Raw genomic sequence first — 26,067 nt, forward strand, 5'->3', positions numbered from 1 at the left:
CCTTTACCGCTCCTGCTCGGAAGTCTGCGCAGACACTTCCGGGTCACGCGACATTGTTGACCGCGAGTCATGTGATGGTAAGATGGCGGCGCCGCGGTAGCCGTCCCCGGATTGTGGCGTCCAAGGAGCCGCGACGGTTTCTGCCCTCGGGCCGTGGGGGTGGCAAAGGTTAGCTAACCCCTGCGGCCACGTTAGGCACTTGGTCAGGATTGGGGCTGTTGCAGTATCGGTGGATTTCGTGAGTGCTAGTGATCTTATTGCAGGTGCCTTGCGCCGGCGGTGCTTGCCGGAGGAAGAGGAGAGCGACCATCATCCGCTGTCTTCTGGGTCTGCAGCTTTGCAATTCACGGAGCCTCCGAGGACTCTGGAGGAGCTGTACTTCTGAGGGAGCTGCGAAAGTTCGAGTGCGTAGTGTGAGAGGCAGCCTAGGCTTCCTGGGGCGGCAGAGAAGGCCTTCAAAGACTCTGCTTCCTCCTTCGGAGGCCTGGCTTTGCCGCACTGATTGACCCCGTGTTCTTTACCACTTCCTCTCAATGTTCTCGTCATATATCAGGAAATATGATCAGCGCCCCTGATGTGGTAGCCTTCACCAAAGAGGATGAGTATGAGGAAGAGCCTTACAATGAACCATCCCTGCCTGAGGAGTACTCCGTGCCACTCTTCCCTTTCACCAACCAGGGAACTAACCCGTGGTCTAAGCTGTCTGGAGCCAAGTTCTCAAGGGACTTCATCCTTATTTCTGAGTTCTCTGAGCAGGTGGGACCTCAACCCTTGCTGACCATACCCAATGACACCAAAGTTTTTGGCACTTTTGATCTCAATTACTTCTCTCTGCGGATCATGTCTGTGGATTACCAGGCTTCCTTTGTGGGCCACCCTCCTGGTTCTGCGTACCCTAAGCTGAACTTTGTGGAGGACTCCAAAGTAGTTCTGGGAGACTCCAAGGAAGGAGCCTTTGCATATGTGCATCACCTCACCCTGTATGACCTAGAGGCCCGAGGTTTTGTGAGGCCCTTCTGCATGGCTTATATCTCAGCAGACCAGCATAAAATCATGCAGCAGTTCCAGGAGTTGTCAGGTGAATTTTCCAAAGCCTCTGAGTGTTTGAAATCGGGCAATAGAAAGGCATTTGCTGGGGAACTTGAAAAAAAGCTGAAAGACTTGGATTACACCAGGACAGTCCTGCATACAGAAACAGAGATCCAGAAGAAAGCCAATGACAAAGGTTTTTACTCATCTCAGGCAATTGAGAAGGCTAATGAACTGGCCAGTGTGGAGAAATCTATCATTGAACATCAAGACCTGCTGAAGCAGATCCGCTCATACCCTCATAGGAAGGTAAAGGGGTCTGATTTGTGTCCTGGTGAGATGGAGTACACCCAGGATCAGGCTGACCATGCATCCACTACCTCTAACCCAGATGAGTCTGCTGACTCAGACATTTACACCTGCAGACCAGCATATACTCCAAAACTCATCAAAGCAAAGTCCACCAAGTGTTTTGACAAGAAGTTGAAGACCTTGGAGGAGCTCTGTGATACTGAGTATTTCACCCAGACCCTGGCCCAGCTCAGCCACATTGAGCACATGTTCAGAGGAGACCTGTGCTACCTCCTAACTAGTCAAATTGACCGAGCACTACTAAAACAACAACACATAACAAACTTCCTCTTTGAAGACTTTGTGGAGGTTGAAGACAGGATGGTGGAGAAACAAGAGAGTGTACCCTCTCAGCCCAGTCAAGACAGGTTACCTTCCAGGTCTCTGGAAGAATGTCCGATTCCTAAAGTGTTAATCAGTGTTGGTTCCTACAAGTCCAGTGTGGAGTCTGTGTTGATCAAGATGGATCAGGAACTTGGAGATGAGCAGTACAAGGAAGTAGAGGTGACAGAGTCAAGTAGTTTTGAGCCCCAGGAAAACCTGGACTACCTGGATATGGACATGAAAGGGAGCATCAGCAGTGGTGAAAGCATTGAAATTCTGGGCACAGAGAAGTCCACTACTGTACTGTCAAAGTCCGACAGCCAGGCTAGCCTCACAGTGCCATTGAGCCCCCAGGTTGTCCGAAGCAAAGCAGTCAGCCACAGGACCATCAGTGAGGACAGTATTGAAGTCCTGAGCACCTGTCCTTCTGAGACCCTCATCCCTGATGACTTTAAGGCCAGCTACCCAAGTGCCATTAATGAGGAAGAATCCTATGCAGATAATGAGGGGGCCATACACTTCCAAGTAAGCCTCAGTCCACTGGAGCTGGGTGAAGCCCATGAGGTTGGCTTGGAAAACACCCCACCCCAGAAAGACTCCTCCTGCTGTATTGGGAAGGACAGCAGTGGTCAGCTGATGCTCCTCCCTACTCCTGCCCACACTTTCTCTGATGAGGACAGCGTGGTGAGCATTCCCCCACAGCGCTACAAGCAGAAGGACCAGGGCTTCCATGTGGACTTTGCAGTGGAAAACACCAATCCTTCCCAAGACAACAGTTGTGAAGCATTCCCAGCTTATGAGTTGGACCCAAGGCATCTGCTGGCTAGCCGGGATGTCAGTAAGACTAGCCTGGATAACTACTCGGACTCCACCAGCTATGTGAGCAGTGTGGCCTCCACCAGCTCAGACAGGACCCCCTCCTCTGCTCACCCTGTCAGCCTGTCTTCTGAGAGGCATAAAAAGAGGGCTGGCCAGAATGCCTTAAAATTCATCCGCCAGTACCCCTTTGCCCACCCGGCCATCTACTCCCTGCTCAGTGGGAGGACACTTGTAGTTCTAGGAGAAGATGAGACTATAGTCAGGAAGCTTGTGACAGCACTGTCCATCTTTGTTCCCAACTATGGCCGCTATGCCAAGCCTGTGAAGCACTGGGTCTCTTCCCCTTTGCACATTATGGATTTTCAGAAGTGGAAGCTTATTGGCCTGCAGAGGTAACTGGTTCAGGTGGTGGGGAGGGATCCTGCCCAATTAGAGATGAGGGAAGTTGGTGTGCAGGACCCAGAATTGGTAGACCCAGTTTCTAGACAGGGCCCAACACCAACTATTATTTTTGACAGATCATTTTCCTCTATGGCCTTGGTTTTATTGTCATGTAGAGGGAAGAATCACAGTTCCTAAGTAGTTGCCAATGCCACTGTGTTCCTCTGTTGTGTCAGAATAATTTGGGAGAATTTTTAAAATCATAGATTTATGGGCTCCCTTCCTTAGATTGTGATTCAGTTGGTTTGGGGTAAGACAGACTTCGTTTGATGTATAGCAAAGTTGCAGATCTGAGATCCTTTTTTTTTTCTTTTGGTACCAGGGATCAAACTTGGGACCTTGCGCTTGTGGCGGCATCACTGAGCTAAATCCCCAGCCTCAGGTCCTTTCTGACTCTCAGATTCACACTAATGACTGTGGCCATCATTGGTGGCACAGGAGGGCTCCAGTGGCTTTCACTCAGCCCTTCTGTTTGCTCTTGAAGCCTGGTGTTTTTTTGTTTTTGTTTTTGCGATTAAAACCCAAGGCCATATGTCCAAGACCTCTGCTTGCCAGACAAGCGTTGCACCTCTGAGCTACATCCCCAGCCTTAAAAAGGAAACGTGAGAGCCACTTCTCTGAATACTACCTATTTCATTCCACTGATACTCCTGCTTTAATAGATTCCTTTATCTTTCTAGCTGAGCCTCCCCCCAGCCATTGTCTGTCCTGTGTTTAGTTTCCTCATTTTGTGACCTGTTGTTTTCCTTTTCTTCATTAGCTTTGCTCATTTGTAAACTAAAAGTGCTCAGCTAGGTGATCATCACAGTCCCTTCTGAGGAGGGAGCAGTCTATACTTCCCACAGAAGGGGCAAAAGGAATTTCTTTCACACTGCAACAGCAACCATTTCCTTTTACATGGTGCCTAATTATCAGTGAGGACACCACCTCCTGAATCTTCATGTGTTTATCCCTCATGCGGAAGTTAAGTAGTGGGACCTCACTGTGACTGTTGTTGCAGGAGAGTTACTGGGATAGTATGAAAGTTCAGCAAATGCTGCTTCACATTATGATTGAGTCACTTGTGGAAAGCCTACTCTAGGCTATGCTTGAACAAGGCTACTGTTCTGGATAGTCCAGGAGAGGAGGGAGACAGGTGGCCAGAGTGTTACATTCACGGAGACAAGAGTTTTAGTATGGGATGCTTCCAGTGTCTTAAGACAAAGGGAGCAACTTTGCAGCACCCTGGAAGTGAGGAGTGTCTTTGCTTGAGTATACAGGAGGGCGGGGTCACCAGTCACTGAGTCAGGAAGTCAGTGAAGGGTCACAGTCTTGAGAGAGTACCCTGGAGACCCCAGGAGGAGCTGTTCTCTGGCTTCTCTGTGAGGCCAGTTGGTCCCTGCTTCTTGGTCTGTCCCCAGAAGGGAAGGCTATCTCAGATTGGTTTTTGCTGCTGTCACTTGTGGAAGGGTAGGTCAGTATCCCTGACACACATATATTTCAGTTCTCCAACTCCCCTCAGCCCAATCTTTGGCTTTGTAAAAGGTAGAGAATCCAAAATGCACAAAGTAGGGCCAGGGATTTAGCTCAGTGGCACTGCACCTGCCTCGCAAGCCCAAGTCCCGAGTTAGATTCCCAGTGCCAAAAAACAAACAAACAAAAAAACAAATTAAAAAAAGTAAAAATGCACAAAGTAGGGGCAGCTCACCAATCTGTCAAAATAGGAAACATTGCCAGAGGTGTCCCAGAATTTCCCCATGTAGCATGTGCCAGAATGGTGAAAGAGGCTCAGGTAGTGGTTTGGAAGGCTTTGTCAAGGGACACTGAAGACTAGGCTAGGCTAAGTAGGAAAGGTTATGATCCACAAATGATGTTGTGAGGGTGCTTATCATCAATGTTTGTCTATGAAGGGGAAGAGGAGGCCTGAGGAGGTACCTATTCTGGGGCTGCCCTGTCCTGGCTTATGCACCATGGACACCTGGGCAGGTCATGCCTCCATTCTAACGGAATGAGAGAGGTTGATCTGGTTACTTGCCAGATATTTATGAGGGCAGCTAAGTGCTGGACACTGCCTAGAGGGAGCCAGTGTGGCACACTCAGGCCCCTTCTGTCACCATGCTGCCAGCTAGACCTCTCAGTCTGTTTTCCAATGCTGCAGACAGAGCTGACAAGACCTAGTTCAAGGTAGCAGATGTCACAGGGTCCATGGGCTCTGACTGGTGTTCAGTGCGTGAAAATGCTCCTCTATCACACTAGTGGACTATGAAGGAGGCAGGTGGGATAGCAGGGCTCCAGGTGGTTCTGGCTAGCCAGACCTCAGGGAACATCCCTCTGGGAAAGCCAGAGGCTTTAGGAAGTGATAGCTGAGGCCAATGCACACAGATCCTCAAGTAGGAACTTTGCTCACAAAACTGCCCTCACATCTGAGTGGGGACAAATGTTGGGTATCAGGAACCCAGTGTCCTGTACTGGTTTCAGCATATAGTCAGGGATGGGGATGGGAGGCTGTGTCCAGAGAACAGGCCACAGAGGGTTCCAGAGTAATGTAGAAATGGATCAGTTACAGCTCATCTAGAGATGCCCTTTGGGGGATGATGAGTGGCCATGATGGTAGAACCTCAGGAGGTGAACACTGTCATGGGCTGTGATAGTTACAGAAGAAACAGTGGGATCTGGGTCAGGCTCTGGTGCTGTTGTCACTTCTCTACAGGTCTGGACCTACTCCCTCCTTTCTTATGAATTCCCCAAATCAAGTTGAGCCCCTCTGTGTAGGGAATGGGGGTTGGGCCCTCATGGTGCCCACCTTCTGGAGGCATAGGAAGGACATTTAGAATATGTGTCAGGCTCTAGTGCAGCTCCCGGCCCCTAGAAGCGCTCAGAGACATTGACATACAGCAAGTCTCCAGGCAGGCAGGACTGCATTGACACAGGGAGGCACACTGAGGCCCAGCTTTAAAAATCACAAGGAGTAGGAGAGGTGCCTTTTGTGTTCATGACCTTGTCCAAGAGATGTTGAACTATACCAGGACTTAGGTTAATTTGGACTCCTGAGGTCCTTTGATTTCACTTAGCATGAGCTCAGGTGATGAACCGTTTTTGGACTGTCCCCTCAAATCACCAGCCTCACTGGCCTTAGATTCTTCTTGCCTACATAGGTCCTCTGCCTGAAAATCCAACCCTTGTCAGCTGGTTTAGTGTTGGTGGGAAGAAGAGATGAACTCATAGTTGTACTGGCCTGCTATCATTTTATATAAATGCCAAGGTGAACTTGCATGCCTGAGTAAGCAGAAGGCATAAGTCCTAGACTGGGATAAACAGAACTCAGTTGTGGGAGAAAGTGTTAGAGGGGATCAGAGGCCTGGGTTGAGGCCTGGCTGGGTGACTATGGACAAGCCACAGCCCTGCTGGGGCCTCTGTCCCGTGGGTCAGGGTTGTTCCTCCTTACTTTGGGCTGGCCATAGTGTCTTAAGCATGTGAGGTGGGAGATGCTTCCTGCAGCAGAGGCTAGAGGTCTGGGCTGACTATGTGTCATATGGCCTCCTGAGATTTGTGTGAAACAAATGGAAGAAGAGTTTCTTCCAAAAGAAGTTCTGGGTGGAGGTGGGCTAGACATGTCAAGCTTGGAGAGTTTGGCTGTGGGCTGCCATCTGCCCAGGGTAGGCAAGGGTGCCTAGGGAGCAAAAAAAGCATGGAGAAGCCAGTGCAAAGTCCAGAGGCCTCTATGGGTGGGTACCATTGAGGCACTGAAAGCTCTAGTAGTGCACGTTAGGGTGGCTGGCTTACAGATCTGCACTTGTTCTCATGGACTTTCTGAGCTATGGCTGCCTGCAGGCCGATTACCCACTAGCCTGTGGAGTGTGCTGTCTAGGTTTAGGACACAGGGCTGAGTGGGTCTCACCATCCAATTTGCGACTTTGCCTTGTTGTAATCTTCATGCAGTCCCCAGAGCCCATCCTCCCTCCAATGCCAACTGCCAGGTCTCCCAACCGTGGGTCTCTCCTGTAGAGACTGAGACCATCTCTCTCTTCACCTCACTGGGCTTAGGTGCAGGCCTTCTCCCAGTCAGTCCCAGCTCATGCAGGACAAAATTCCAGGTCATTCTTCATTACAGACTTGGTTCCCAGACCATGCCTAGTATGTGGTAGATATGCAATGATTGTTAACTATGAGACCAGTGGGTATATAGGATGGAGGTGCTCCTTGTTCCATGGGGAGATGAGTAAACAGCAGTCACCAGACTGGTTGGTGTTAGCTTCAAAGTAGTAAAGATAATAATGGCATCACCTACTGAGGGCCAGGAACCATCCAAGGGCAACTCATTTTGTAGTAACTCCATAAAACAGGAATTATTATCTCCATCATAGATGAGGCTCAAGAGAAGGTAAAGTTTGACCAAGTTCTAAGGATAAACAGAAGCACACAGAAGAGCAAATTAGAGAAGGCTAAATATGGTTTAAAGTGGAGTGAGTCAAGTCCAGGAAGCAGAGAAGGGATTCTAGGCAGAGAAGCAGGCAGGTGATCTTGAGGCTCCAAAGGCTTGGCTGGCTCCAAGAAGAGTCCATTCAGGTAACAGGCTATTCCTACTTCAGAGGTTAGTAGGAATCAGATTGCGCAGGCCATGGACAAAACCAGTGTTTGAACTTGGTTATGAGGGTAGTGAGGAGCCCTTTAAAGATTTTGATGATCACATTTGCCTTCCAAAAGGAGCCAAGGCCTGCTGGCTGGGTGGGAGCCATCCTGGGGACAGTGGGCCCCATGCCCCAAGTATCTTCCTTCTGACCCTTACTCATTCTGACCTTGGCCTGTCTGTTTCAGAGTGGCCTCCCCTGGCAGTGCAGGCACCCTTCATGCCTTGAGTCGCTACAGCCGCTATACAAGCATCTTGGACCTGGACAACAAAACCCTGCGCTGTCCCCTCTACAGGGGAATGCTGGTGCCCCGCCTGGCAGACCACCGCACTCAGATCAAGCGGGGCAGCACCTATTACCTGCATGTGCAGAGCATGCTCACCCAGCTCTGCTCCAAGGCCTTCCTCTACACCTTCTGCCACCACCTGCACCTGCCTGCCTATGACAGGGAGACAGAGGAAGTGGTAGCTAGCCGCCAGCTGAGCTTCCTGAAGCTGAACCTGGGCCTAGTGAACGAGGACATCAGGGTGGTCCAGTACCTGTCTGAGCTGCTGAAGCTACACTACATGCAGGAATCTCCTGGGACCAGCAGCCCCATGCTCAGGTTTGACTATGTACCCAGCTTTTTGTATAAAATTTGAGGTTGGTCCCAGCCATTGTGACCAAGACCTGTGACTCAGGGTACAGAGAAGGGAGGAACTGTCATGCCCAAAAGGTTGCCTGAGCTGGACTGTTGAAATTTCTGGTCTCATCACTGAGAAGGAAATAGAGGTGAGAGCCCAGTTTTCTCAAGTGTCTGGATGTACAGTAAGTTTTCTTTGACTCCCTGGATAAGGGGTGTCTTTGGCTTTCTGAGGACCAGCAGCCCAACCAGGAAGAGAAAACCTCAGTCTATGTGCTAGGAAGAGGTAAGGAGTGGAGCAGCCACAGCCTGGATGGGAGAAGTATACTGGCTACATTCAGCATCACTTGAATGGCAAGAATTAGCCAGGGAACCAGCCTTTTAACTGAAGATTTGGAGAACAACAGGACGACAGAACATCTATTGCCTCATTCAGACCCCCATATGGCCCCTTATTTGGCCTCTTGGAACCCATCATCCCAGGGGAGGCTCCGGAATAAGAATGGAGAAAGACGGCTCTGGCCAGCTGAGAAGTGGGAAACACACTTCTAGGCTCCAGGGTTGCAGAGAACATGAGCAGCCCGTTTGGTCTCACCTTCACAGGGAGGGAAGCATCTGTAAGTGGCCCTTGGAGAATATTCCTTATAGTCACTAGGCCCAGATATGAAACAGGTACCAGATAGCCACAGCAAATGTGAGGGACACCCTGGGAACTGCAAATGGAGCCAACCAGGGGGCCACAAGGCTGTCTGCACTGTGCAAATGATGAACTGTCAGTTCTGAGGCTGCCATGGGCTTTTTCTAGCCAGAGTGCATGTCCATTGTTTCCTGGGAAGGTCACATGCCAGGACTCAGCAGAGGTCATAACACCAGTTGCCACTCACAGCAAACCTTTGCAACCACTTCACTACCTCTCATGGGGTCTTACGGGCTTGGTGACAGTGGCTTTGTGTTCAGCTGGCTGGTATGGATGGTCAGCGCAGCTGGTAGGAACGGAGATGGCAGGGACTTTGTTGGCTAGCTCCCACATGGCTCTTCTTGTGGAGCTGGCTTTGGGAGGCTGTGCTTACCTGTCCCCAGAGCTCACAACTGTCCCTATGCAAGTCCCTTTTCAAACATGGTATTGTCCTTTGGCATCTCCATCACCTTTCCCATTGCTGGTGATCAGCATGGCCTCCTTACAAGCTGTCACTGATGTATAGCCAGGGTTTCTAATCTTAAAAAAAAAATCTCATACTTTTTTTTTAATGCTATGTTTTTCCCTATAAGTAGGGACAATGCTGGGTATTAATGCTGCTTTTTAAATTTGTTACATGAAAACTGGTAAACTAGACCTGAGTCAGTCCTATGTGTGCACCTGTCAGGCTGTGTCCCTTGCACTTGGGTCCTGCTGTTGTGGCCTGGTCTTCTCAGCCTATGCACATCACTGAGGGAGCCAGCTTTGCTTTTCACTGAGGCTGCAGAGACTTGGTAGAAACCCAAGACAGCTTGTATCACATCACTTCTTCAGTCATCTTCCTTGCCCAGGTCCTTGGCACAAAGGTATGGCCTGTTGGCTTCAGCCATTGGCTTCCCATCAGGGACCTTGTTCCTATCAGAGTATGTGACATTTATTCTGAGGCTGTGACTGAGAAACTTTTGTGGCACATTGTACTGCCTACATCTTATTAGTTCTTTGTATCTCTGCCTGTTACACGTCAAAGGACACCTTGACAGATTATGACTGGAATATCCACTGTGTTTCTCTTTATGGGCTTTTTATCTGTTACCACTTCCCCACAGTATTTTAAATGCTGCTTTGCTGTCTAACTGGTTGGCTATGTCCTGTCTTATACCTGCAAAGATAGACATGACCATGGAGTGATCTTGAAGAAAGATCTGTGAAGTCCAAGAGATGGGCTGGAAGTGGTCACTGGCACCACTGTTGTTGCCTGTGTGTCACACCATCGAAATGTACTGTGCTTACCTGGAAAACTGACAGGTGGGAGATGAGCTTTGTGCAGATGTTAAACTGCAGCCCTACCTGTAGCTATAGCCATGCACTGCAGTGGTCTTAAGTGGAAGTCCATGGGGGTGGTTTTGGGGTTGTGGGTGGTTGTGTTTCTCAGTTTTTAGACCCAGACTGGCTCAGAAGATGAAGGCAGGTGACTTGTGAGGAGTGAACAGAATAGATGGCTCCAAGGAGTGTTTCCAGAAATGGCAAAGTGGTTCTTCATGAAGATGCTTTTCCTGATTAGGGGTTGAACTTACAAGATTTAAATTTTGGTTACAAATCGTTTCTGTATGGCAATTTGAAGGGATTATTTAACACAAAGCATGCTTCCTTTCAAGAGGGCCCTCAATGGGGTTGGGACTGAGTCACACTTGGGCAGAGGCAGTTAATACCGGATGCTCTCCTCCCAGCTTCTTCATTTTGGAAGATTTGAAGCCTCTAGCTAGAAGTCTCACCTTGACAATGTGAAGACCCATGCAGTGGGACTAATCTCTTCAAGAATGTTAATCTATGGTATTCTTCTAGTAATGGGCTAAGAAGTTTTAATCAACATTTAAAGACATTTCCTACAAAGGAGATGACATCCACATTCCTTTTTACTTCTTTACTCCTATCACTTTGGGGCCCACTACTGAAACTGGCAGAGCTTGGTTTCAACTTGACCTCCAACCTATTCTCTCTTCCCTTATTTCATAACAGTCCAGTTGAAGAGCCATCTGATTAGGCTGGCAGTGACACTTGCAGAGGCTCCATTTTAGAGATCAGTCCATGGCTTCCTTTAACATATGGGGCAGGTAGGGTATGCTGGCCTGAGGTGCTGTTTCCTGTCTCAATATTTCCCTAGAACCCTTACTTCTTTGGTGGAATCTTTGGATTTTAGAAACTGTGACTCTTTCACAACGTAGAGTAATGGCTGAAGTTATACACATCGCTTCTGGGTTTAGAAATGGACTGTGATGGTGAACCTGTCATTCCCCATCTTGCTTTTAACCTTTTTCAGATCAGTTGCTATATTCAAAGTATAGAATACTTCAACCCCACACCAATTCAAAAGTTCTACTTCAAATTTCTGAGGTCAGTAGACTTCATCCCAAGTACCAGAGCTGCTGTGGTGTACCATATGATCTAGAGACAAAGTGCAGCCCTCCACTCCTTGGATATCTTGCACGTGCTCTGTCCATTTGCCAGTGCTAAGTGCGTGCCCCATGCCCAAACTCGAGTGCTGCATGTGGGCCAGTGTCTTGTCCTGTTGTGTTACAGCTTTGCCTGCAGGGCCAGCAGCACCATCTGAGCCAACAAGGAGAGGTGCTGGCAGGCATACAAGGCCTCTGGAAGAACTAAGCTGTCATGGCAGGCAAGTAGGCTTTTCCCAGGCTCCTTTACCTTCCACCTACCTAGAAAGCTCACAAGGAAATGTCTTGGCTTAGGCTTTGAAGCAAACTAGCCAGCTTTTGGCTTTGGCCCAAAACTGTGATCAAAAGAAACAGAATTGGAATTTTTAAGAGACAAAAGTATTAAGAGTCTGCAAAAAGCTAAAAAGATCAAATTTGTACTTCTGGATGGAAAAGGTTGGGCAAAGTAAGTTTTCCCCACCTCCCTCCCTCGAGCCCCTGGTCTATTAAGTTTGGTGAAAGCTTTGGGAAAGATGTGCCAGTAGATGGAAGAGTGGGGATAAGCTGAACATGCTCCATCTTGCTAACCTGCTGGTGTGTAACTCAACTTCCCAGGAAGGCCTGCTTAGCTTCCAACTGGAGATCACACACCAGGGGTCTTGGAGTTAGCCCACTGTCTTCACCTAGAGTCAAGCCTCCAAATTTAAGACAGCTGAGGCAGCAGATCAGCTCCCAAATCAGGGGCAGACATGTAGGAACTGAAATCACCCACATCCATTGGGGACCTGGTGCAGCTGTCTCCACACTGCAGTGATGAAATACCAATTAGGTTGGACCCTAAGCCATGGGGGTCCATTACCTCCAATGCAGGACCCCAGGGAGCCTCTGCCAGGCTGTCTGACAGTGGATACTTGGAGCCACAGTTTGGACTGAGATAAATGCCACCCTAGAGGTTGCAGTGAGAAAAAGCATAGTCTGTGCTGAACTCATAGTTATTTTCTAAAAAGCTATTTTATTAGTGCATGTCTTGTGTCAGTGAATGTCTGTCCTGACCTCATGAGCTGAGTCATTAAAGTGGCTAAAGCCAGAGTATGACTGATGTGTGTGATAGTATTTCACAGGTGTGATTGCACAAGAGTTTAACTAGAGTAAATGCCAAACATAGTATGAGGAGTATACTTTTTAAGAAATTTATTTATTTGAGTTTAGATATTTTTGAAATATAAAAATTGGTTGTATTTTTTAAAGCTATGATTCTTGTAGACATTGTGGTTAAAAATTTGTGCTTATTAAAAATGGTCATGTATGGTTTGCATCTCAGCTATGTGAAAAATAAAAATTCTCTGGGAAGGTGACATTTGGATTTTTGACTGTAGGAGGGAGTTGGTTATCTTGAGCAGAGCAAAAAAACCTGTATTAGAACTGATTGTTGGGCTGGAGATTCAGCTTAGTGGTTCCGTCGCCTGCTTCACAAGCACAAGGACTGGAGTTCGATCCCCAGTACCAAAAACAAAACAAAATAAAAACGACTGTCACACCAGGAAGAAAGTGGGCATTTCCCTGGGTGGAAAAAAAAAAAATTCTTTCAACTTTTAAAATTTTTGGTTTTTCTGAGACAGGGTCTTGCTCTGTGGTCCAGGCTGGCCTTCAACTTCTGGCAGTCTTCCTGCCTCTGCCTCTCCAGTAGCCACCATGTCCAGCTAACCATTTCTTTCTTTCTTTTTTTTTTTTGGTACCGGGGATTGAACTTGGGTCCTTGTGCTTGCAAGGCAGGCCACCGAACTGCTGAGCTAAATCCCCGGCCCACCATTTCTTTTTAATAAGTTTTTTGGTGTTGAAGATTGAATCCAGGGTCTTGTATATGCCAAGCATGTGCTCTACTTATGAGTGACAACCCAATCCTTCATACTGTGAGCTGCTGACACCAGCTGGGTATATCTTGTACACTTATTTAATTTTAAAGCACAAAGCAGGAGACTCAAAATTACCCACTGCAGTTGTAATAGAATTCAGTGCTTCTTTGCCAACTTACTGACCAATGAAACAGGAATGGGCAACATTTACAATCTATGAACCTGGGTATTTCTTACCTGTCACAGCGAGTCAAGGAAGCCCCAAGAAAAGTAAAAACACCGGAATCTTTCTAATGGCTTTGTCCTGTACCATTTTATAAATGATCAACTTGGCTACATAGTATTTTATTTTTCCAGAGTAATTATATATAGTTGAGAAAGTTAGATTAAAATTTAAATTCCTTAATAACCCGTCCCAGAATTATTAACAATGGGACTTAGATCTAAGTTTTGATTTGTGAAAACATGAAAATAGCCTGTAAGAGATGCTCCTCAAGAGGGACAGTGCAACTTAGTGGTCATGTGTGGCAGCTCTGTTGTCTCAAGAGGGTACTGGCCCCTTAGCAGGTATCCCTGGGCAATCAGAGTGTATGGCACCAAGGCAGGTGCAGAGCAGAATGGCTCTTTCAGAAGTCAGGTAGGCCAGGCAGTGGGAAGAGAGAAGCAAAGCTCTCTACTTCATCCCGGAGAGCCCGCACGGCCCTCTGGTGCTTCTCATCTCCTGCCAGCTTTTCCTTGAACTCCTTCAGTGTGGCCCTTGAGCCCACGTCGTTCTGAATCTGTAGAGTCAGCTCTATACCTGTGCACAAGATAGTCCCCCGTGAGCTTGTCTCATGCTAGACACACCAAGGGAAAGAACATTTGGGAGCCAGAGTAGTATCTCCCTGGGCTGGGCGCGATTGAGATTTATGGCTGTCAGTTTTCCCCTCAGACATTGATTCTCATGCGTGGTGTCCCTGAACAGATGACCCTGGGCAGCACACATTTATAAACCTCTTAAATAAGATGAGTTGCTAGAGTGGTTTTGCTATCCCCTGTCCCCAGCAATCAGCTTTGACAGAACTATCCTTTGGTGGTGGTTATCTCAGCTACTCAGATACAGTCAGAAACATCTTACACATAATAAAATTTGGCATATCTCTAAAATTTTATCCTTACCTTTATGGATAAAGTATGCTACTTTTTGGAAGTCTTTTTCCAAAAGTCCTCGGGTTGTCAGTGCTGGGGTTCCCAGTCGGAGTCCACTGGGCCTCAGTGCGCTTCTGTCACCTTTAAGACAAACAGGTCTCTGTCCCTAAGCTGCACACCCAGTGTGCATCACTGCAGTCACTATGCATTTAAAAAGGGACATTTTGGCAAAAAGAATTGGCTTAAGGCTCTTTATCTTGCCAGAAGAGTACAGCTGATTTAAAAACTAGAAATAGAGGGGCCAGGAATTTAGCTCAGTGGCAACACACCTGCCCTGCAAGCCCAAGGTCCTGAATTCAATCCCCAGTACCAAAAAAACCCCAAAAAACTAGAGGGAGAACCAAAGGCACAAGTAGGCAGGATCACATTTGGGTCACTGGTGTTTTTTTTGTTTTGTTACTGGGGATCAAACTCCAGACCTTCTTGTTGTGCACCTGCGGTGCTACTGAGCTAAGTCCCTGGTCCTAGAAATGCTGCCAGTTTTTAAGAGACCCTACCTCAATAACTGTGCCACTGAAGCCTCCACAGCCTTTTTCCTTGTGGTGCCCACAAGACAAAGACTAAGTGTAAAGAAGCCCAGGGCTAGCTCCCTGCTACATGTATCTATCTCGCCATGCCAGTTACCTTTATTAGCTTAACTTTGACCAGAAGAGGTACAAAGAGGAGGAGTACAGAAAAGAAGACCAAGGAAAAGTCTCACCTGGGCAGGTATTCTTGTTGCAGGCAATAGAACAGGCTTCTAGCACCTTCTCAGCCCTCCCACCATCTGTGCCCTTGGAACGTAGATCCACAAGGATCAAATGGTTGTCAGAACCACCTGGAAACAGAGTCGGACAGAAGGGTGACCATCAGGTTAAGGAACCTTTCTTCCTGAGAAATGTGGGTAGGGAGCTGGTGGCAGTGATGGAAGAATTCAGGGCCATAGAGGTCAAAAAAGTGAGAACCCATCATGTGGCCCAGAATATCAATAATCCACAAGAGAAAAAAAAATGCTCTAGGCCCAGGGATTGACAAGGAAAGGACAGAATACATGTATAAGTGGGTAGCTGATAACACAGAGGTAGAATGTGAAGCTGCTAGGTAAAATACCCAGCAGCTTTTGTAGCCCAGACTGCCCACACCCATGACACAACATAACAGGTGCCAGCAAGGCTGCAGTGTGCCTGTCTTCATAGTTTCTCGTTTCTCTGATGACTTGGGAATTTCCCAAGTGTCTCCTAGACATCAGTCTGCAGTGTCTGGGAGGCAAATGGCAACCTTAGAGTCAGTTCTTCCCTGGAAAACAGAGCTTGCTCTTGGGCAATAGCTCCAGTATGGTTTGTATTAAAGCAAAGAGAGCTGTAGCAAGCCACTGCCAAGAAAATGCAACCAATCTGCCTCCATTCCTGAGCACCCTGAGTTCAGGCCATACTTTAGAGAAGGTGCTGGCTGTGTCATCTACCAAGTATGTGATGATTATAGCCTTGCCTCTCTCAGGTACTTCCCCACAAAGCTGTGTAATGATGTGTCATCTTCACACAGGATGACCAACAGCAGCTATGGCCATCATTTTTGGTTTACCTGAGGGGCCAGCCAGCATGGCACAAAAGGAGAAGCCACAAAGGAGGACGTTCAGCTGAGAGCACACTGATTTAGTCCAGAGGTAGCCTGAGTTGTTGTAGCTGCAGTGACAGTGCCCATAACCACTACCCTCTGGGCCACATACTGACCAGAGGAATTAAAGGCAAGGCTTTAATAATGTATCTACCCTGAAAGACAGCAGATATGCGCGTCACCCTGTGTGCGTACCTGTGACAATTTTGTAACCCAGCTCTGTAAGGGCCTTGGACAGAGCTCTGCAGTTGGCCACTACCTGGAGCTGATAGATTTTGAATTCTGTAGTCATGGCTTGCTTCAGGGCCACAGCAATACCTGGACAAGGAGACAGTGGGTTAGGGAGGCAAGACCAAATTCAAAGACAGTGAGGGCCAGAGGAGATTCAGCTCAGTGGTGCCACCGTCTGCCTTGAAAGCACGAGGCTCCAAGTTCAATCCCCAATACCAAAAAAAAAAAAAAGACAGTGATTCAAAAGCATCTCATTTGTACTCAAATGTCCTTGCTTTTACAATGTCACCCAAGGGAGTATAGATTATATTTTCTCCAAAAATAATTTTTTTAATGGTGCTGGGGATGGAATCCAGGGCTTTGTATGTGCTAAGTACATACTCTACCATGGAGGCATGCCCCCAGCCCCATTTCTTTAACCACTTAACAGTTTACCTCAAATGTCACATGGGCAGCATGCTTACATGTCATTTCAACCAGTCAATTCTTTTTTTTGAGGGGGGGCGGTTTGAGACAGGGTCTCACTATGTAGTTGAGACTGACCTGGAACTCACATGTAGCCCAGGCTAGTCTCGAACTCACTCACAGTGATCCTCCTGCCTCAGCCTCCCGAGTGCTGGGATTACAGGCATGTGCCATCACACCCGGCTTCAACCAGTCAATTCTTGTACTGAATAAATTTGATAAAATTGTCATTTTTAGGTTTCCTGATATAAAAATTTTTAACAAGAAAATAGTCGCCACGTGTGGTGGCACACACCTGTAATCCTAGCACTCAGGAGGCTGAGACAGGAGGATCACTGTGAGTTCAAGACCAGCCTGGGCTACATAGTGAGTTCCAGGTCAGTCTCAACTACATAGTGAGACCCTGTCTCAAAAAAACAAACAAACAAAAAAAAAAAACAAAAGCAATTTTTTTTGGTCATCCCATATTTAAAAAATTAGACTAGTAAGCGGTTAACCCTACAATTGCCTGACTAAACTCACATGCTTACTGAGGAAGCCTCTCTGAGATCTGTTTTTGAGGTAAATTTCCTTCAGGCATGGAAGTTCAGTACTATAAGACCACAAAAAAGCCAGCTAAGCAAGACAGATTTTATATTGTAGTTCTTTTTAAGCCTGATGTGTGAAAACGATTCCTTAGATACTCAAAAAGCTGGTGTTTAGATGTCAAGTCATGCAGATTTGTCAGATCCAAGTCTGGATGGGAGAAGTTCTATTCATGCATTCATTCCTCATGGCTGCTTTCTTAATGGGACATAAAAATGAAGGTTCAGGGCTGGGGATTTAGTTCAGTGGTTCCGTCACCTGCCTTGCAAGCCCAAGGACCTGAGTTCAATCTCCGTACCAAAAAAAAAAAAAAAAATGTTCATAGCTGGGTGTGGTTGTACATGTCTGTAATCCCAGCATTCTGAGAGGCCGAAGCAGGAGAATTGAAAGTTCAAGCCCAGCCCGGACAACTTTGTGAGGCCAGCTTGAAGTTAAAAGACAAAACAAAGCAAAACTGGGGATGTAGATCAGTATGAAGAACTCGAACACAAACCCCATAGGGTGGGAGGGGAAGAAAGGAAAAAAAAAAAAAAGAGAGAAAATGGAGGGTCACCCCAAATCCATGCACTTGAATGCAGGCATGAAGTCCCCAGGTGATGCTTGTGGTAACAATGGGAAAGGCCCATGGTGGTTTTTGCACACTGTGGGGCTCAGCATTCCACATGGAACTGTAGATGCTGAGCACAATGCATAGTGGAAGAACCTGAAAATCCTCTTGGTATTCTGGGAGCTCTTATGCCTGCAACTCCACCAATGGCCACTTTCACTATCTCCTTAGAAACACTAGTGCTTCTCATCATATGAGTACTACCAATTGCTTTGCTGCAAAAGGGCAGTGGGTAACTCTGAGACCATCACACATGGCCTAAACCACTTGTTCAAATGTAAGAAATAAGTCAACGAGAGCCAGCTGGGCAGTCATGGACCTGCTCTCACAAGTAGGGTCAGAGGTGCCCCCACCTCTACAGACAAGGGCCATCAGGGAGCAGCAGTTCATCCTTCAGGTTTGTACCCTAGTCTTCCTCACCCTTTGTTATGCCCTTGTCTATGTGAGTGCTTCTCTACTGTCTTTCAGAGGTCTCTGCAACCTTTACAAAACTTGGCCTGATCCAGTTTCCTAAGGGTGGTCATACCAGCAGAGCAGACACCATTTCCTCCTGTCACCACCCTGTATAAATTTCAATCACTTCCCTTTTCTTTGTGTTAGATCTCCTGGACAGAGATCATCCCTTAAGTTTCTTCCCCAGTGTGGGAGTCCTGGCACAGGCTTTGGAGGACAAGTGAGATGGAAATTAGAAAACAGGGCTGACGACCAGACAGCATAAGGGCCACTATGGCCAATTGTACACCCTGAGTGCCACCTGAGGGCTCTGTGACTCTTTACCAGCAATGGCATGGTTGTGGGGACCTCCCTGCAGGCCTGGGAACACAGCAGAATTGATGAGTGACTCCAGATTGTACAGGGTCTCTTTGCCAGTCTTGGGATCCACACTGCATACTCCTGAGTGAAAAAAAACATCAGAATGTGATCCTGCATGTTGCCCCATTTGGACTCCAACCCCAACTAGCTGTGGAGTGTTAAGCCTTTATTCTTCACGGTAAGGGCTGCTGGTCCGTGATGCTGACGCAGAGGGAGCCCTTGCTTCTTGTAAGCAGACACCTTGTTTGCAAAAACAAGGACATCAAGGATAGAAGATTCTGGAGGAACACTGATTTCAACACCTCCATCATATACTTGCCCCTGCTGATCATATCTCTTTTTAACAATACATGATCATAATGTGGCCTTAATGAGGCCTTGAAACTTAAAGGACAGAAATTATTTTTCATGAGACTATAACAAAGCATATACCTTGAGAGCTTCCTTATATGTGTCCAGGGTAATGATGTGATAGAGATATTGCCCAAACAGCTAATTATGGAGAAGAAGGTTTCTTTCTGAGAAAATGTTTAAATAGCAATGAAAACTACTGTTCAATATAAGCAATCCTAATATCTATATAGAACTTCTTGTGAGTCAAGAACTCCTTTAAATACTTTAGTAAATTCATTTCAGCCCCAAATAGCAGTCCAGAGTACTATTATTACCATAGACCCCCACCCTGGAGGTGAGGAAAGGAGCCTCCAGAAAAGCTTCTCAGAAAGCCCAAGATCATGCAGTGAGCAGCAGAACTACTCTCTGCTCAGGTTGGCTGGTTTGAATCAGCTGGCCCTGGTTCCAGTGAATTGCATCCACACAAAGTAGGAAACCCCAATGTCTCCTAGGCAGATGGAAATGGCTGTCTAGCTCAGAAACATCCACCTAGCTAAAGAAAATTCTCCAAGGAGCTCAGGCCACGGTCACTGGGATGCTGAGTAGGCACTTGGTTGGCTCTAGCCCTGCCAGGCAACACAAGGAGACCAGCATCAAAGCAGAGAGTAATGCTGAGTCAAAATTGGGGCATTGGATATCAGCATGAGTGTGGCTAAATGATGATCTGACCACTAAGGTGGCTTTCCAAGGTGTGGGAGTCCCAAAAAGGGGTAGTGAGTACCTAAATGTGGGTTATAAGGTAGTGGAGAAATTCCTTACTAGGATGATTATACTTTAATTAGGTTTATGCATCAGTGTCTTAAGTTTGATCACTGAGTCCTGCTCTTTGAGAAACATGCTATACCACAGTAAATTCACCAAAATAATGCTGTACCCTGGGGCCTCCTGATAGCCCCCCTATCATGCATAACACCTTCCTTTTGTTCAACATCTGCTTCTTGTGGAGACAATTAGTTGAGCAAAAAGGACATCAGCAGCCAGCACTATTACAACACACAGTGCTGCTAATCCTCTTTCTGTTTTTCTAGCATTTGGATACACAGAAATGAAGCCAAAGCTGTGGCCTTCTAGATCTTTTCTATAAAGACCATCGATGATTCTACCTAAGTAGCTCCTTTAAGTGCCTGAATCTTAGTATTTTCAAGAAATCCCAGGTCAGACTTTGTTTCCTAGCTTCCTCAACCAAACCTGAACCCACAGGAGAAATGTCAGCCCCAGCACACATCTGTCCCCAGCACTTGGGAGCTCACCTTTCCTATAGAAGATCATGCCAGCCCGGGAGCCTCTCAGTGTCTTATGGGTTGTGGTGGTTACCACATGGCAGTGCTCAAAAGGGGAGGGCACCACGCCAGCTGCCACCAGCCCACTGATGTGTGCCATGTCTGCCATGAGATATGCACCGTTCTCATCTGCAATCTTCCGCAAACGTGCATAGTCCAGGTTTCGAGAGTAACAGCTGGTTCCTGGGACAGAAGAAATGATAGAGCAGTCAGAGATGTGCATAGGCAGCTAAGTTGGCTTCAGTGGAAATCTGCAGAGTGGCCTCTGAATATGCAGATTTGAAATTCTTAAGATTACCTACCTCCCTAAAATATCTGAAGACAGAAACAGAAACTGCTATCAAAAAACAAGTCTGTGCTGCACACAACCCCTCTGATCTGCCTCTTCAAGGTCATGGTGATTGAGATAGCTTGTAACTATTATTACCAATCCCAACAAGTCGGGAGAGATTTCTATTTCTAACTGTTGCTCAGAGGACAGCTTCAGCTTTTATTCTGCAATGTACTAATGGTGGCAAACAGAGCTATGTGTTTTAAGAGAAAAGAATATACTTTGACCTGAACCCAGCTATACACAGCAGAAACTAGCAGTGCCATTGGACAGGGAGGGAGCATCTTCACATTCTCTTCTATAGGAGGCACAGGTGCTGCCTCCAAATAAAGCCACTTGTTGCCCTGCTCCTCACCAGCAATGATCAGCTTTGGGTGGAAGAGGCGGGCATTTTCCTCCAGCTGGTCGTAGTTGATGAAGCCAGTGTCCAGATACACCTGTGATGTCAGGGGGACACAGGCTTAGCTGTTTCTGTGGTCAAAAATGCCCCCTGCCCGCCCACATGAACCACCCCACCTACCTACTGTGACAATAGGAACAGTGTCCCAACCAGGCCCTGAAAGTGAGGCAGGGCATAGTGTGTTTAGCATGCTCAAGTGGTGTAGGCAACCCAGTGGTGCTCACATCCCAAGAATGTTCTCAGGGGCCTCTCAGAGGGAGAAAGAGCCCCTGGGTGACACCCCTGGATGAAGAGGAACCAAAAGCCCTCAGAGAGTAAAGAGGACGCAATCAACTGGCCCCACAGTCCAAAGCACTGTTACCTTCAGAAATGAGACAAAATGCCTGCTAACACCACTTATATTCCAAGTACCGTGAGGCAAGAAAAAGAAAAAGCATGAAGGTTAGGACAGAAGAAATTAAAAACAAAACCCAAAAAACCTGACACTACTTACAGACAGCATGACTGTATACTCAGAACTATTTCGCCTCCGTGACACCCCTCTGCCATGTGCTACTCTGCCTTGGAGCCTGCTGATTATGAACTGAAACCTCTACAAATTGTGAGCTGAATAAACCCTTTCTTTCCCCTTTAACTATTGTTAAAGTTGGGTATTTTGTCTCAGCAACAAAAGGAAAGTAACACAAAACTATTAAAATGAGTACATGAAATTAGCAAGGTCACTCAATACAGCCTCAAAAACCAAATATTGAGCTGGATTACTATGTAGTTCAGGGATAGAGCACATTCTTAGGATGTACTAGGCCTATGGTGGTGAACCTATGCATACACACTGCACCAAGCTGCGTGGATCACTGAAAGCTCTAAAAGATTTGCCATCACTGCACTAGGCCCTGTGTTTGATACTTCACCACCAAAACACCCAAAGCCAAAATACAATTATATATATGTACATATAATCAATTAAAAAGAAAAAGATAATGAAACCAGGCAGGGTGGCATATGCCCAAAACCCCAATTCTTTGATTTGTGTTTTGTTTTTTGAGACAGGGTCTCACTACATAGTTGAGACTGACCTGGAACTATGTAGCCCACGCTGGTCTCGAACTCACAGTGATCCTCCTGCCTCAGCCTCCCGAGTGCTGGGATTACAGGCATGCGCCACCATGCCCAGCCCAAAATTCCAATTCTTGAGAGACTGAGGCAGTAGGATTGTAAGTTGGAGGCCAGCCTGGGCTATATGGTGATATCTTGACTCAAAAAACCAAAAAGAAAAAGAAATGAAAATGAAATTTCAATACCATTATGCATCAAAACCCAAAAAGTATCTAATACAAGATGTACAATACAATATTACTGAAATTTTAAAACACTGTAGTAATGAGGGCAGTGTATGTGCAATAGCAGACAATCTGAGTGATAGAACAGGACAGAGCCCAGAAATAAAAGCCCACATGATACAGGTCATCTGGTGGAACTAAGCGATGACCTGGCAGTGCAAAAGGGGGCGAGGATGGCCTTTTAACAAATGGCTCTAGGTACCCGTGTGAAAAAATGTTATCTGATGCCACCTCACATTACACACAGAAATCAATTCCAGATCCAGCAGTCTCCCTTCTGAGTGTACATTCTAAGGACTTGGAATCAGTTTGTCCAAAACACATCTGCACTCCCGTGTTCACTGCAATACTGCTCACAGTAGGCAAGACATGGAAACAGCACAAGTGCCCACCAAGTGATGAATGGATTAAAATAAAAACTGCAGTGCTTGCTTACATACAACAGCTGAGGTACTTTAAGGCAGTGCCACCTTAAAAAAAATAAAAAAAGGGCCGGGGATTTAGTTCAGTGGTTCCTCCACTTGCCTTGCAAGCACAAGGACCTGAGTTAGATCCCAGGTACCCACCCACCCCCAAAAAAGGAAATCCTGTCATTTGTGACACCCCAGATAAATCTTTTTTTTTGGTACCAGGGATTGCTCAGGACTTTGGACTTGCCAGGCAGGCACTATGCTGCCTGGCCCTGAATCTTTAAGACATTACGCTCCATAAAATAAACTAGGAACAGAAACACAAAACCCACATGTTGTCATGTATGTGTGGAATCTAAAGTAATCGAACTCAAAGAAGCAGAGAATAGGTGCTTTGCAAAAATGCTGGGAGGAGAGAGCAATGGGGAGATATCAGTCCAAGGGTACAAACTTGCAATTATGAGGAATAAGTGATAAGTATTTCAGGAGATGGATATGTTAATTAAAATGATTCAATTATTCTATACTGTACATATACATGTATCATAGTGTACTAGGCACTTCATGGTTATATAATAATTTGTCAAAAAACTGAATAAAAATTTAAAAAATCAATTCCAGATGGATTACAAATCTTAATATGAACAAAAAATATTTTTCTTTTTTTGGCAGTGTTAAGTATGGAACCTAGGGTCTCACACAATCTAGGCAAGCGCTCTACCACTAAGCCACAATAATAATATTTTTTTCACAATACATTTCTTATTAGTTTGGTTTATTAAAGTTACGTTAAAGCATATAGGTGAAGAAGAAGCAAACACTATCAAGAGGATCACTGCAGAGAAACCTCTGGAGTCTGGGATGGAGGAAGCATCAGGGGAGGAGGCACTGACAGATACTTTATGTTCTATACCCCTACTCCCAAGATTCCTTCTTTTCATCTGCTTGGCCCTACCACAAACTACTAGCACACACAGAGTGAAAGGTTTCAGGCTTGGTACTCACTGTTGAATAAAACAAGCTGAGGTTGGGTGTGGTGGCACACATCTGTAATCCCAGCACTGGGAGGCTGAGGCAGGAGGATCTCTGTGAGTTCGAGACCAGTCTGGGCTACATACTGAGTTTCAGGTCAGTCTCAATGACATAGTGAGACCCTGTCTCAAAAATCCAGAACCCCCCCCCAAAAAAAAACCAAGCTGAATGGCAAACCATTTAGAACTCCTCCTGTCTCTCAGGAAATATTCTTTTTTATTTGGCACTGAGGATTGAACTTGGGTCCTTGCACTCGCAAGGCAGGTGGTGGCACCACTGGGCTAAATACCCAGCCCCTCAGGAAGTAGTCTTAATCTATAGTCCTATTCGCCAATAAATTTTCCCACTCTTAATCTCTGTTGTTCCTTGGAATTCATTCTTTGACTTCAGGGAACTTGAACTCAGTGTATCTGACATGTTGGGAGTTACATTTGTATCATTCCTATATCAAAATCAGAGAAGAATTTAAAAAATTTTTAAAAATGAATAAAACAAGTACTTATAATCCAATATAATCAGAGGGAGGCTGTGTGCAGGGTCATAAGCACCAAAACATCTGAAAGACTCTTTGTGGTTTGGTTTTGTTCCAAGGGTGTGGCTCTTTCTTGGACACCCACAACTGGCAAAGAAGTTATCCTGATGAAATATTAGCAGCTGACCCACAGCTGAAAAAAGAAAAGGAGGGTTGGGAATTTTGCTCAGTGATTCTGCTGCCTGCCTCCCAAGCGCAAGGACCCAAGTTCAATCCCTGGTACCAAAAAAAAAGAAAAAGAAAAAGAAAAAAGAAAAGGATAGCCTGGGCAATACAGTGAGACCCTGGGTCAACAATAAAAAAGGTAGGAGCTGGGGTGTAGTTCAGTGGCAGAGTGTCTCCCCAGTATGTGTGAGGCCCTGGGTTCCAGTTCTGATACCACAAAAAGAAAAAAAGATAATTCTTTTTAAAAGTCTTTAAATACCAAAAATAAATAGATAAATAAATCAGCTTTTGCTCTCCCCATTTTTGCTTTTTAAATTTGTAAGGTTTTCAGAGATTTTATTAATTTTTTAAATCTTACAAACTAGACAAAACAGGTCCTTAGCATTTATTAACAAACTGTAGTAGGGAGGGTGAAGTGGCACATGCCTGTAATCTCAGGTACTTCGAAGGCAGAGGCAGGAAGATTACATGTTTGAGGCCAGCCTGGGTAACCTAGAGAGTTCTTATCTCAAAAAATAAAAAAGGGTTGAGGATGTGGCTCAGTGGTAGAGCTTTTACCTACCATGCACACTTGAAGTCCTGAGTTCAATCCCCAGCATTATAAACAAACAGAAACTGGTTGGCTCAGGGCAGAGGACGGTGGACAGAAAAAGAGTCTCTAAGTCCCTAGAGCCAGGGAAAGTGATTCTCCAGTCAGAGAGGTTGGGAGCAAGGTGGCTAAAAATACAATAACAGGAGGCCATGAGTGCTGTTGCTCCATAGAGAAATGAATGCCTGGTTGTGCACTGGGCAGTTGCCTGGAATCTTGGGTAGAGTGGCTGGGCCTCAAAGTCTGCAGTGGGAGGTGGTACTAGGAAAGGCTGGGTAGGGAAGCTACCCAGAGATGCTGGATGTGAAAGAGGTGGGTCTCAGTGACTGCTCATGGAGACCAATCAGGCCTGTCCCCTGTGTACTGAGCATGGGGCTCACAGCTGCCCCATGGCAGTTAAGCCACATCTCTTACAGCCCAAGCTGGCCAGGTCCTAGACCCTGCTTTTCCATAGTCCCACAAGCCTGCCATAGTGTGGGCCTCTCATTATGTCCAAGGGCTACAGCCTGCACAGCCAAACTGCGGGTGGCTGGAGGAAACTGTGGCACAGAATCTGTCCTCTTCTTGGAAAATATTCTTTAGGAATACAGCAAAGCATAAAGTTGCGTAAGGTCTCGTTGCAGGCTTCAGAAAACAAGTCAGTAATTACTCTCTGCCAAAATTCTTTTTTTTTTTTTTTTTTTATTTTTTTTTTTTTTGTCCCAGGGATTGAACTCGGGCCAAGTTTGCAAGGTAGGCGGCGGAACCACTGAGCTAAATCCCTGGCCCACCAAAATTTTTTCAATAGCAAAGAAATGGTAGGAACTAGATTTTATGTTCTAGGTTTTTAGGCAAAGTATTTTTTTACTGTTGTCACATTTAAAAATCCAGCTGTGGGACCAGGGATTTAGCTCAGTGGCACATCGCCTGCCTGGCAAGTGCAAGGTCCTGAGTTTTATCCCTGGTACCAAAAAAAAAAAAAA

General features: G+C 46.3%; 3 protein-coding genes across 4 annotated transcripts in view; 1 reads left to right on the plus strand and 2 right to left on the minus strand.

Annotated features, from left to right (window-relative positions):
* The window catches only part of Top3a (DNA topoisomerase III alpha), a 29,723-nt gene extending 29,563 nt beyond the window's left edge, over nt 1-160 (minus strand). Inside the window, exon 1 of the mRNA XM_010637440.3 lies at nt 2-160. The gene's annotated coding sequence lies outside the window, so the exon portion shown is untranslated. The remainder of the gene's footprint in view (nt 1) is intronic.
* Nucleotides 43-12,631, plus strand: Smcr8 (SMCR8-C9orf72 complex subunit). The gene is made up of 3 exons (XM_010637438.3): nt 43-77; nt 264-2,915; nt 7,759-12,631. The coding sequence occupies exons 2-3, from the start codon at nt 559-561 to the stop codon at nt 8,210-8,212; spliced, it is 2,811 nt and encodes a 936-aa protein (XP_010635740.1). The 5' UTR covers nt 43-77; nt 264-558; the 3' UTR covers nt 8,213-12,631.
* Nucleotides 12,632-13,093: 462 nt separating this feature from the next.
* Shmt1 (serine hydroxymethyltransferase 1) overlaps nt 13,094-26,067 on the minus strand; it is a 34,789-nt gene continuing 21,815 nt past the window's right edge. For both annotated transcript variants that reach the window (XM_010637442.2, XM_010637443.2), the window contains exons 6-12: nt 20,993-21,074; nt 20,277-20,489; nt 18,598-18,714; nt 16,128-16,250; nt 15,040-15,156; nt 14,310-14,420; nt 13,094-13,950 (exon numbers count right to left, since the gene is read on the minus strand). In XM_010637442.2, the coding sequence (XP_010635744.1) occupies nt 13,778-13,950; nt 14,310-14,420; nt 15,040-15,156; nt 16,128-16,250; nt 18,598-18,714; nt 20,277-20,489; nt 20,993-21,074 (936 nt within the window). In that variant the 3' untranslated portion in view covers nt 13,094-13,777. The remainder of the gene's footprint in view (nt 13,951-14,309; nt 14,421-15,039; nt 15,157-16,127; nt 16,251-18,597; nt 18,715-20,276; nt 20,490-20,992; nt 21,075-26,067) is intronic.

This window comes from Fukomys damarensis, unplaced genomic scaffold (genome assembly GCF_012274545.1).
Source record: "Fukomys damarensis isolate Sample0158 unplaced genomic scaffold, DMR_v1.0_HiC HiC_scaffold_23, whole genome shotgun sequence".
In the NCBI taxonomy this organism is placed as follows: Eukaryota; Metazoa; Chordata; class Mammalia; order Rodentia; family Bathyergidae; genus Fukomys; species Fukomys damarensis.

Coding starts and splice junctions, on each gene's coding strand:
- Smcr8 (XM_010637438.3), top strand. CDS start 559: ATGATCAGCGCCCCTGATGTGGTAGCCTTCACCAAAGAGGATGAGTAT. Junction 2,916..7,758: donor AAGCTTATTGGCCTGCAGAG/GTAACTGGTTCA, acceptor TGTCTGTTTCAG/AGTGGCCTCCCCTGGCAGTG.